We start from the raw sequence: 12,357 nt of genomic DNA, 5'->3' as shown, positions 1-12,357 counted from the left end.
CATCACATTAGAAACCTCACACAACAGACTTATACTGGCAAACCTCACCTGATAGACCTCACGCCAGAGACCTCACTCCAAAAACATTACATTAGAAACCTCACACAACAGACTTATACTGACAGACCTCACCTGATAGACCTCACGCCAGAGACCTCACTCCAAAAACATCACTTTAGAAACCTCACACAACACACTTATTCTGACAAACCTCACCTGATAGACCTCACGCCAGAGACCTCACTCCAAAAACATCACATTAGAAACCTCACACAACAGACTTATACTGACAAACCTCACCTGATAGACCTCACGCCAGAGACCTCACTCCAAAAACATCACTTTAGAAACCTCACACAACACACTTATACTGACAAACCTCACCTGATAGACCTCACGCCAGAGACCTCACTCCAAAAACATCACATTAGAAACCTCACACAACAGACTTATTCTGACAAACCTCACTTGATAGACCTCACGCCAGAGACCTCACTCCAAAAACATCACATTAGAAACCTCACACAACAGACTTATTCTGACAAACCTCACCTGATAGACCTCACGCCAGAGACCTCACTCCAAAAACATCACATTAGAAACCTCACACAACAGACTTATTCTGACAAACCTCACCTGATAGACCTCACACCAGAGACCTCACTCCAAAAACATCACATTAGAAACCTCACACAACAGACTTATTCTGACAAACCTCACTTGATAGACCTCACGCCAGAGACCTCACTCCAAAAACATCACATTAGAAACCTCACACAACAGACTTATTCTGACAAACCTCACCTGATAGACCTCACACCAGAGACCTCACTCCAAAAACATCACATTAGAAACCTCACACAACACACTTAGACTAACAGACCTCGCCTGATAGACCTCACGCAAGAGACCTCACTCCAAAAACATCACATTAGAAACCTCACACAACACACTTAGACTGACAGACCTCACCTGATAGACCTCACGCCAGAGACCTCACTCCAAAAACATCACATTAGAAACCTCACACAACAGACTTAGACTGACAAACCTCACCTGATAGACCTCACGCAAGAGACCTCACTCCAAAAACATCACATTAGAAACCTCACACAACAGACTTAGACTGACAAACCTCACCTGATAGACCTCACGCAAGAGACCTCACTCCAAAAACATCACATTAGAAACCTCACACAACACACTTAGACTGACAAACCTCACCTGATAGACCTCACGCAAGAGACCTCACTCCAAAAACATCACATTAGAAACCTCACACAACAGACTTAGACTGACAAACCTCACCTGATAGACCTCACGCCAGAGACCTCACTCCAAAAACATCACATTAGAAACCTCACACCACACTATAAAGCTGAAAAACCTCACCTGATATGAGAGACCTCACTAAGTTAATTTTATTTACTTTTAGTTTTGTAATTTATAATTTTTATTAATTTTTATTTTAATTCTAGCTTCAAGTGAAACTGAATGAACATGAGAAATGTTGCCTTGGCAACTACATAAAATAAGTTCTAATATTTTTTTACTTCATTTCAGTTAACATTTATTTTAAGTAACAATAATGTTTTTTTTATGGTTTTAGTTTTAATTTTAGTTAATAATAACTCCAGAGACCTCACATTATAAAGCTCATGCCAGAGACCTCTGCAGACACTTAATGCTGTAGAATGAGATTATAGCAACAAAAGTTTTTCCCAATCTAAACTCTTGAAAGTTGTTTTATGAAGCCTGCGGTGGAAAGCGTCTAACATGTCCTGTGTGTTATGTAATTTCCAGTTATTATTTCATCCCAGGATTCAAGCCCCACTTTCTCATGGACACAGAGGCTCCTAATTGATTTATCTCTCTCTTATTCCCTTCTTCATCTTGCTTTTCTCTCCCTTGCTCTCTTTTTCTCTCGCTCTCCTTTTCTGCAGCAATTTGGGAAGATCTTAGACGTGGAGATTATCTTTAATGAAAGAGGATCAAAGGTATGAATGACGCTTGCTTTCTTCTCCTCTCTGTTTGTGTAGCGACGCTCTTTCTCGCTCTCTTCTGAACTCTTTATTGGCTTAGAGACGCCGGTTTGATCTTCCTCGAGTCAGATTAAAGACTATAAAGTCAAAGAACAAAACAGACATGGCAGTGCACATAATCAGAGCGCGAGGTCAGCCGTCGCTCCGCTCGCAGGACTTCATGATAATCTGGTGTTTGCTCAGACGACAGAGAGAGTCAAGTACAAACTCTTGCTGCTGATGTCGACTGCAGTCTTTGCTGTGCTGTATGAATTATTATAATAATAGTGATGTCAATTAACCTATTATTTTTCCTCCAAAGCTGTGACAGAGAGGTGAGACCGCTGACTGTTTCTCACATTGGGTTCGTTTTTTCAAGATATTTTGGAGAACTGGAACTTTAAACATTAAAACTCCCTAAATTCTTAACAGAAAATAAATGAAAATAAAATATAATTCAAAATATTAATACAAATAGTAATTTATAAATAATATGACACAATTACAAAATATTAAAATAAAACAATATTAAATTGATAAAAATGAAAATAAAATATAATTCAAAATATTAATACTAATAGTAATTTATAAATAATATGACACAATTACTAAATATTAAAATAAAACAATATTAAATTGATAAAAATGAAAATAAAATATAATTCAAAATATTAATAAAAATAATAATTTATAAATAATATGACACAATTACTAAATATTAAAATAAAACAATATTAAATTAATAAAAATGAAAATAAAATATAATTCAAAATATTAATACAAATAATAATATATAAATAATAGTAAAATAACACATTAATGTATTTAATTATATATATATATATATATATATATATATATATATATATATATATATATATATATATATATATATATATATACATATAATATATATTTATTTTTATTGAAAATATTTTAATTTAGTTTAATTATATTAATAAATTATATAAAACTGCACTGACATACATTATGTCTCAACAGTCACAATATAATAATGAAAAACATTATATATATTTTTATATATATATATATATATAAATAATGTTTTTCATTATTATATTGTGACTGTTGAGACTTAATGTATGTCAGTGCAGTTTTATTGTGACAACTAGCCCCGGTCCTCCCCTATGACTGTCTTCTGACTGAAGCTTTATTCCTGTTTTACCATACAGTCGGAATGCAATTTTCACCAATCAGGGAATCTGAGCATTTAAAAATGTATTTACTTGTGTTTTATATCTGGGGTCTCCAACATCAGTAATGCTCATAATGACTTTTGAAATGTGATATTAAGTTGCAATCATGAAGCATCGAGCTGTTAACTAATAGTGCAAGCATTATAGTTATCTCTCTGAGCAAAAACAGAGCATGACGAAAGTACTGAAAGTGAAAAATCAAGGTTCTTTATTGGCATTGATGGTTCCGCAAAGAACCTTTAACATCCATGGAATCTTTCCATTCCACAAAAGGTTCTTTAGATGTTTAAAATGTTCTTCACACTAGAAAATGAAAATGAAATGAAAATTCTTTATTTTCACTGAAGTGTATGGAGGAGTTTCAGACGTAAAGCGCACAGTCAGTGTTTGGTCCTGCGTGTCTCTCTGTGGACGGTGTGTAATCGCGTCCCCGACAGCTACATAAGATGGAGATGACAGCGTGCTCTGCTCAAGCAACCATTCACTGTTGTGTGTGCCCTACAAAGCCCATTACCCATGATGCCTTGCTGTCCCCACCACCAGCGTTGTTGTATAATGAACCCACCGGTCCATTAATAAACAATCTATTTTCTAAGAAGCAGCAATTTGCATTCAATATGTTTGTCCCTTTTGAAAAATGGGCTCTCTTTCACCCCTCTGTGTAAGCTAATTATTGCATGATAAAACAGCAGAGAAGAGCAGAGCAGATGCAGTCGTGTGAGATGTCCACAGGATTCATTTGGCCCTCAGTTTCCTTCCTCAATTTATTCCTTTATCTCTCTGACTGATGTATATATCAAGCAGGAGGCACTGAAGTTCCTGCGTGTGAGAGCGTCTAATATTAACCCACCCCTCGGGCTGTTAGTAGCTCATCCTGTATTAGCCAAACGCCATCCAACAGTCCATCATCTGCAGCCCCGCCCCCTCTTCACTCTTATTGGCCGCTGTATCAAGGTGACCCCAGACAATCTTTCACATTTAACCTGGGTTAACCTCTTAAACCCTGGGTTAAGGCGGACAGTATGAAAGATATATTTTAAAATGATACAAGTTCCTGTGATGCAAAGCTCAATTTTCTGCATCATTCCTGCAATTAAATATTATTTCAGAATATTATGAATATTAAAGTTTTTTATATATATATATATATATATATATATATATATATATATATATATATATATATATATATATATATATATATATATATTAGTGCTGTCAATCGACAAATTAACTAATTAATCGCACATTTTTCTGAAATGAATTGCTATTTAAAAATTGGAGTTTTTAATATTTTTATATTGTAATAATTTCACAGTTACTCTTCAAATTAATGTAGAAGCAACTTAAAGACAGTATATTTTAAATATTTATTTAATGTCATCTTTTTATGAATGAAGGACAGTATCACTGATACTGATACTAATACTGCTACTGATGTCTCTATGAAATTGATTTTTTTTAAAACATCACTTATAGACATGAAACATGACAGTATAACTGAAAGCTATTGATTTCAACATTTATTATGCTTTAAAAAAATAACTTTTAATTTAAGTACACTTAAAACAATCTTCACATAAATTCTTTATAATAAATGTCATATTTACCTGTGGCCTTCCAGAATATGCAGAATAATATACATAATATACAGAAAAACAAACACTTATCAAACACTTTACAATCTTCACTGCATAAATGATAAATTAAATATAGATTAATCCTTATTAAAGCTACAAACCTTTTTTTTCCCGATTAACATTAATGACAGACATCACAGCAACTGGTTTATTAGGCTGCTGTCACTTTAAGAACTGCCGCTGCTGAACATGACGCAGATCTGATGTGCGTATTATTTCCTCACAACTCTTTAAATTCATTAAAAACATGATTTTACTCATTTAAGTGTTATTATGAGGATACTCAACAAAACGGGCATTTGGCATAATTCTGTGTGTTGTTTGTTCAAGTGAGAAAGAGAACTTAAAGGGCTAGTTCACCCAAAAAATGAAAATAATGTCATTTATTACTCACCCTCATGCCGTTCCACACCTGTAAGATCTTCGTTAATCTTCGGAAAAGAAATTAAGATATTTTTGTTGAAATCCGATGGCTCAGTGAGGCCTGCATAGCCAGCAATGACATTTCCTCTCTCAAGATCCATTAATATACTAAAAATATTCGTTCAATATTAATATTATAAAGCGACGAGAATATTTTTGGTGCGGCAAAAAAACGAAATAACGACTTATATAGTGATGGCCGATTTCAAAACACTGCTTCAGGAAGCTTCGGAGCATTATGAATCTTTTGTGTCGAATCAGCGGTTCGGAGCGCCAAAGTCACGTGATTTCAGCTGTTGACGGTTTGACACGTGATCCGAATCATGATTCGACACAAAAGATTCATAATGCTCCAAAGCTTCATGAAGCAGTGTTTTGAAATCGGCCATCACTATATAAGTCGTTATTTTGGGTTTTTTGTTGCACCAAAAATATTCTTGTCAATTCTTGTGGCGCTTAAATGGTTTAAAATCATTGTGTGAATAAGAGCCAAATTATGATGGAAAAATCGATGCTGCGTTAATTGCGTTAAATATTTTTACCGCGTTACACTAAAAAAAAATAATAATCGCCTGCATTAACACTGCGTTAATGCTGTTTTGACAGCACTAATATATATATACAGTAGTCTTTCCTCATTCATGCGAATGAAGTTTTACTTGCTTAGCTGCCTGGTGGTGTTATTAACATGGCTGCTGATTGAACTCACTTGTTATAGCTCTGAGTAAAGCAACATTTCACACTTGTAACATTCTGAAAGGGTTTTATAGGTTTTATATGTTATTTCTGCTTAATCTGTCACTATAACATGACCTGACTGAACCTCTTTATATACAAACTGTGTGTCTGCTTCTCTGTAACCCTCATGTTTCCTTCCTTTCGTGGGCTCCTGACTCTCTCCAAACCCCTTCAATGCTGTTTCTCTCTCTTTCCTCCTGCTTCACTCCATGCGTCCGCAGGGCTTTGGCTTTGTAACTTTTGAAACGAGCGCAGATGCAGATCGTGCGCGGGAGAAACTAAACGGTACAATCGTAGAAGGACGTAAAATCGAGGTGCTTTCCTTTTCCCCTTCTCTCCATCCTCCTTTCCTGCCTGCTGACCTCATTTCCTGTCCTCATCCTGAGATTCCCGAGCATCTGCATGCTACCTGCCAGTGTGTGTTTGTGTGACATCTTAATGGAATATTCTGGGTTAAATACAACATGCTCTATTGACAGCTTCTTTCATGATTTGTTATCACATTTTTTTCTTTTGTCAAGTCAACTTAGATAATTAATGTGGTTCAGATAACATATTTGAGTTTCTGTTGATTAAACTAATTTCTTTCATTGTATTAACTCAGATTTTTAATTTCAATGAACTCAAAATTTTAAGTCAACCAGGTAACTTAATTAAGTTAAACCAACAGTTACTTTTTACAGTGTAGGGTTAATCTAAATAAAACCATAAAAACTATTCCAGGTCATACAAGAAACATGTTTTTACAACCATTGGAGGAGTTTAATCTGTTCATCCTCGTCTTTCATTGGATAATGTGTAAACAGTTAAACCAATCATAACCAGCTGTATTTTAAGTGATAATACAGATGGCCAGATCAGAAATCATGTTCAAAGTGTTGTTTACTTTTGTTAATCATGGGAGATTGTTGTTCAATGCTTGTGTATGTCATCAGTTAACACCAGAAATTTTGCAAAATATCCAAAAATAATAACACATTCTGTAAAGCGTCATGTGCATGGTTTAGAAGAGCCAGAAGAGATGCATTGTGGGTCATTACAGGCACAGTTGTGAGATATTACTCACATGCATGCGTGTTTTGCATGAGCGCAGTATTTTTATGCATGTGTTTTTGATGTATGTTCCTGCAGCCCGCTCACATCTCTCTCTGTCCCTCTCTCTCTCAGGTGAACAACGCCACAGCGAGAGTGATGACGAATAAGAAAGTAGTAAACCCGTACACAAACAGTAAGAGCGCCTCTCTGCTCATAAATCTCCTTAAAATGACAAAACGGCCTGTCACCTGCTGCCTCAGCATTACAGCTGCTTAACGCTCCTGACTATCACTGACAGATGTTATTTTAACACCAGTAGGATCTATTAAAGCGCACGCTCAGGTGTTTGCCGGATATTTCCATCTCTGTCCTGTGTTTCTACAGGCTGGAAGCTCAATCCGGTTGTAGGAGCCGTTTACGGACCGGAGCTCTACGCAGGTGAGGAAGACCGTTGGGGAATATCGCTTTATTTTGTTGTCTTGCACACCTGTTTACGCAAAAGTCAATTTGACAGGTGCTGAAACGTTTGCATTTTTTTTCTCCCTGAAGAAAATATCAATTTAAGATTTTACTGATTGTGAAACTAAAGACCAGCCGAATGCTGTGAGTGTGTGTTAGAAATCAATAATGGTGAGAGAACATTGTGCTTGGTACATTTTTTTTATCTTCAAACCAAACTTGGGTCTTCATTCGACAAAGTTTGAAGGGATCCTTGATTATGATTTCACTTTTTTAACATTAGTTAGTGTGTAATGTTGCTGTTTGAGCATAAACAACATCTGCAAAGTTACGACACTCAAAGTTCAATGTAAAGGGAAATATTTTCTTTTAGAGAAATCGTTTTTTTATGGTTTACAACAGACGGCTGGTAGGGAGGGACTACAACGAGCTTCTTCCCGGGTTGGTGACATCAAAAACCCTAAAATTTGCATAAACCCCACCCCCGAGAACACACAACCAAGGGGGCGAGACCATGTTGAGCTGCTTTAGAGAAGAGGAAGAGTTGTTGTAGTCGAGTGTTGTTCCCGTCATTTTACACCGGACTGCTTCACAAACTTCATCAACGCTGGATTTGCACAAAAGATGAACATGACGGCACATGCTAGTCGATGAGTTGAATCAACTCCACAGCGACTACATCAATTTATCCACTAATCGTTCAGAAACGTCCAGTTTCATTCTAAAAGTTGTAACTTCTTCCTGAGTCTCTCCATCAGTGTCGATTTGAACAATGTAAGGCTGAACACAGTTACTGACAATCCTCATTTTGGCTGTGTGAGATTCTCCAGCTTTGTTGTTGTTGAACAACCGAAGCACAAGCTGCTAAAGCTCCGCCCTCTTCTGGAAAGGGGGCCGGGAGCAGCAGCTCATTTGCATTTAAAGGGACACACACAAAAACGGCGTGATTTTGCTCACGCCCAAATTTGACAAGCTATAATAAATGATCTGTGGGGTATTTTGAGCTGAAACTTCTCAGACACATTCTGGGGACACCAGAGACTTATAATGCCCCTTTTCACAAGATGTAATATAAGTCCCCCTGTTTTAGACCCTGTTTACACCTGTATTTAGCGACCAAAACGCATCTTAATACCAGGTGTAAACAGACAGGGCTCTAGTGATGCTTGTCATTTAACTGGCGTTATTAACCCAGACAAGCTCACTGCAGATGTATTAAGGGGCTGTCCCACCCAGGCCGATCTGGGGTTAAATGTCTCACTCAAAGGCGCAGTGCTGATGTCAGTAATTTTCCACTTTATGGAAGTGAACCCAAGACTGCTGCGCTAGCACTCGAATCTACCAGCACCCCAATAAAACTACTCATGCTAGCGTGTTATTAGTGAAACTAGATGCCACGTTGGTTTCCATTACCAATAAAAGCACACGCTATTGAACACATCATAACCGCTGTTTTAATTTATTGCAGTCAGATGGTGGTCGTGTCATTAGCGCTGCTAGTTAGCTCTCGGCTCAATTTGATTAGCAGTCACGGATCACATTTCTTTTAAAACTCTTCGGTGGCACAAATGAAGAATTCAGCACAGAGTAATTGGCTTCAGTTCATTTTGCGCACTCTGTTTTCAGTTCGTTCTGATTTGCCCTCGAGTCTCAATAACTGTAAAAGTCTTTCATAAGGAAAATGAAATGACATTAGAGCTCAGCAGAGCCATACGCTGACATACGCTAACACACAGCGCAGACAAATTAAGCCACCACAACACATCAAAACATAGAGGGTTACATACATGTTTAAATAACACCAGACAATGGACATCACTGACTTATAGATAAATGGATATATAGGCTATACACACACACATATTATAATTTATCACATATTTATATTACAGATAGATACATACTGTTGTACATTAAAAAAACCCAGGTCATTCAGTCTTTTTTTGTCATTGCAGACAGTATAAAAGGAAAGAACTAGAGAGATATGCAGCGCTGCTCATGTTCTCGTGTGTGTGTGTGTGTGTGTGTGTGTGTGAAGCATCCACTCACAGTTATCAGATTGTGAAGCCTCTGTACTGTGGATGGGTTATCCGGGTGCGTCAGATTGGCTTTCAGTTGGCTAACAGAACGAGAGCGATGGAGTGAAAGATGCCGCCGGCCTCTCGGAGTGTAATCGAGCAGCGAGACACAGACTCACGGGGGTTTCTCTCCGTTTATTGCCGTCTGTTATACGAAGCCTTTGCATTCTGATGAGACGAGCTGCTAATATTTCATCTGGAGGAAGTTCATGGTCCGTCTCAGAACCCGACCCTTTAAATAACACAGATCATCTCATTGCTGTGCATTCCCTCGTCACGCTGCTGAGACACACAGACTGCTGCCTTACAGTTTATCAGGACTAAACATCCGCATATTATAGTTCAGAAGTGGCTGTCGTCCTGCAGCCACTGATATATACACTAATAATGTTTCTCCTCTCACTTATTTACAACACAGAGAAATCATGTCATCATTGGAACACACTCATGTTGTTCGTTCGTTCGTTCGTTCAATCAATCAATGTATTTGGACACCTTTTGGACTCTGAATTCACACTTAAAATCGTGTGAATTTCATTGTATTCGATACAAAAAATTTCAAACCAGGTGGTGTCTGTGTAAAATAATGCTATACACTGAATTTTTTTTTTTTTTTTTTTTTTTTTTAATAAATAAATAAATAAATCATATCATCAGTAAGTCAAAGCAGCTTATGTTTTTTAGATTACTGTCACTAATCAAAATAAATTAAGCAATTTCAACTTTTTAAGTTATACGAGATTCCGGTAAAGCTGCTTTTGAAAAGATATGTTTTGTGAAAACTATACAAATAAATGTTAATTGAAATGAGATTCAACTAGGTTTTGTAAGTAATTTTGTTAATTATGTTAAAGTGACTTAAAAAAACAAGTTTATTATACTTAAAGTCATTTAATTAATAAAATAATAATTATACAATGATATGTAATAGTATATTTTATACGTTTTATAATTATTTTAAATAAATTGCATATGTTACTAATATAAATATATCAAATATAAAAATACTTAATTTAAAATCTCATTATTACTATATAATATATACAATTATATAATAGTATATATAAATATGTACATATTTTATATATATATATATATATATATATATATATATATGTATATATATACACACACACAAATATAAAAATAAAAATGCATATAGTGTGTATACATATACACAATATGGTATACACACAATATACACACACATACATATTTTTATATTTTATTTTTATGTAAATAATGTAACATATTACTTAAAAATATTAATATAAAAATGTATTTTATATATATATTAAATAATGTTTATAATAATTAATATAATATTGTATAAGTTATTTTAATTTATATAATAATTTATATTTATATTATATTTAATTATTAAATTTATATAAATTTAATCATTTATATTATATTTTAATTTATATCATTATATATATATATATATATATATATATATATATATATATATATATATATATATATATTTATGTATTTATATAATTACATAAAATATAAATTGTAATAGATATATAATTATATAAATTAAAATAACTTATACAATATTATTATATTATGCAAATACTGTAACATATTACTTAAATATTAATATAAAAAATTATATATATATATATATATATATATATATATATATATATATATATATATATATATATATATTTTTTTATACTCCTCTGAAGCTCTTACGATAAAGAGCTGCATCTGTTGTGTTTGTCAGTGTGCAGTGAGATGATATGTAGGTGTGTTTTATTGAGGTTTGTGTGTGCTTGACTGTAGTAAGGAGTACTTGTGCTGATGGAAGCCTTTGTGGCGCCAGATTCTTCGCTCTTCTTTGTTGTTTGCAACCCAAACCTTCCCATGAGCCTCTAGTGATGAGTCTGAGGTAATGAGCTCAGAGAGTATCCGGCCCGGCCTCGCTCTGGAATCCAGTCGCTCCGTTGCGATGATCGTTTCGTGTGTTGGCACTGCTGATGGAAATGTAGACGCTGAATATCTTTTCAAATGACTTTGACGAATGAAGAAAAGCACCGCTCGTACTTGTAACGCCCAACGTGACTCTTATTAAAGGACTTTTACACTGAGAATCACTTCAGCGCCACAGACAGAGAGGTTTATAATGTCAGGATTTCCTTCAAAGGAATAATTCACCATCAGTTCTGTCATCATTCATTCACACATATGTTGTCGTTTAATGCAACAAAAAAGACTTTGCCATACAATGAAAACACACTGTGACCAAGTGCTTTCAAGCTCCGAAAAGAAAATATAAAGCAGCTAATGAGTAAATGATGACACAATTTTTTTTTATTTTTTTTTGCAGATCTCTTCCTTTAAGCTGTTGTGTAGTCCCTGTAACTCCAGTCAGATCCGGTCTGAAGTGTCTTAATGAGTGTAGATGAGCTCTCTCATTGTTGCTCGGCACGTAACGGAGATAATGAAGCACTTGCAGTTGATTTGATTAATCTGCGTCTCTTCCCCGGCATGTGGATTACTCTCTCTAACTCCTTCACACAACTGGAAGCTGTAAATGAGATGAAGCGGGTGACGTGTCCGGTTATGAGTCCTTCTGCAGCGGAGTAACTGTCCCGTCACTGACTGTATAGAGTCACTATTACATCTTTCTCTCTATTCATGCTTTTCTGAGCTGTTTTTTTTTTTCTTTTTCTGGGGGTTTATGAAACAGCATGTCGGCTGGTTTGATGAATGTGTTTTTATTGAGGCAGTG

At 35.3% G+C, this 12,357-nt stretch overlaps 1 protein-coding gene across 5 annotated transcripts in view; it reads left to right on the top strand.

The window, feature by feature from the left end:
- The window catches only part of rbfox3b (RNA binding fox-1 homolog 3b), a 223,215-nt gene that overhangs the window by 186,095 nt on the left and 24,763 nt on the right, over positions 1 to 12,357 (top strand). For 3 of the 5 annotated variants that reach the window (XM_048200603.1, XM_048200597.1, XM_048200629.1), the window contains exons 6-9: positions 1,944 to 1,997; positions 6,261 to 6,353; positions 7,207 to 7,267; positions 7,459 to 7,512. In XM_048200603.1, the coding sequence (XP_048056560.1) occupies positions 1,944 to 1,997; positions 6,261 to 6,353; positions 7,207 to 7,267; positions 7,459 to 7,512 (262 nt within the window). The remainder of the gene's footprint in view (positions 1 to 1,943; positions 1,998 to 6,260; positions 6,354 to 7,206; positions 7,268 to 7,458; positions 7,513 to 12,357) is intronic. The other 2 variants (XM_048200609.1, XM_048200620.1) reach the window with 2 other exon arrangements.

Source organism: Megalobrama amblycephala, linkage group LG1, assembly GCF_018812025.1.
Source record: "Megalobrama amblycephala isolate DHTTF-2021 linkage group LG1, ASM1881202v1, whole genome shotgun sequence".
Taxonomy (NCBI): domain Eukaryota; kingdom Metazoa; phylum Chordata; class Actinopteri; order Cypriniformes; family Xenocyprididae; genus Megalobrama; species Megalobrama amblycephala.
The sequence above is the reverse complement of the archived record's forward strand: the minus strand, read 5'-3'. Positions and strand labels throughout refer to the sequence as shown.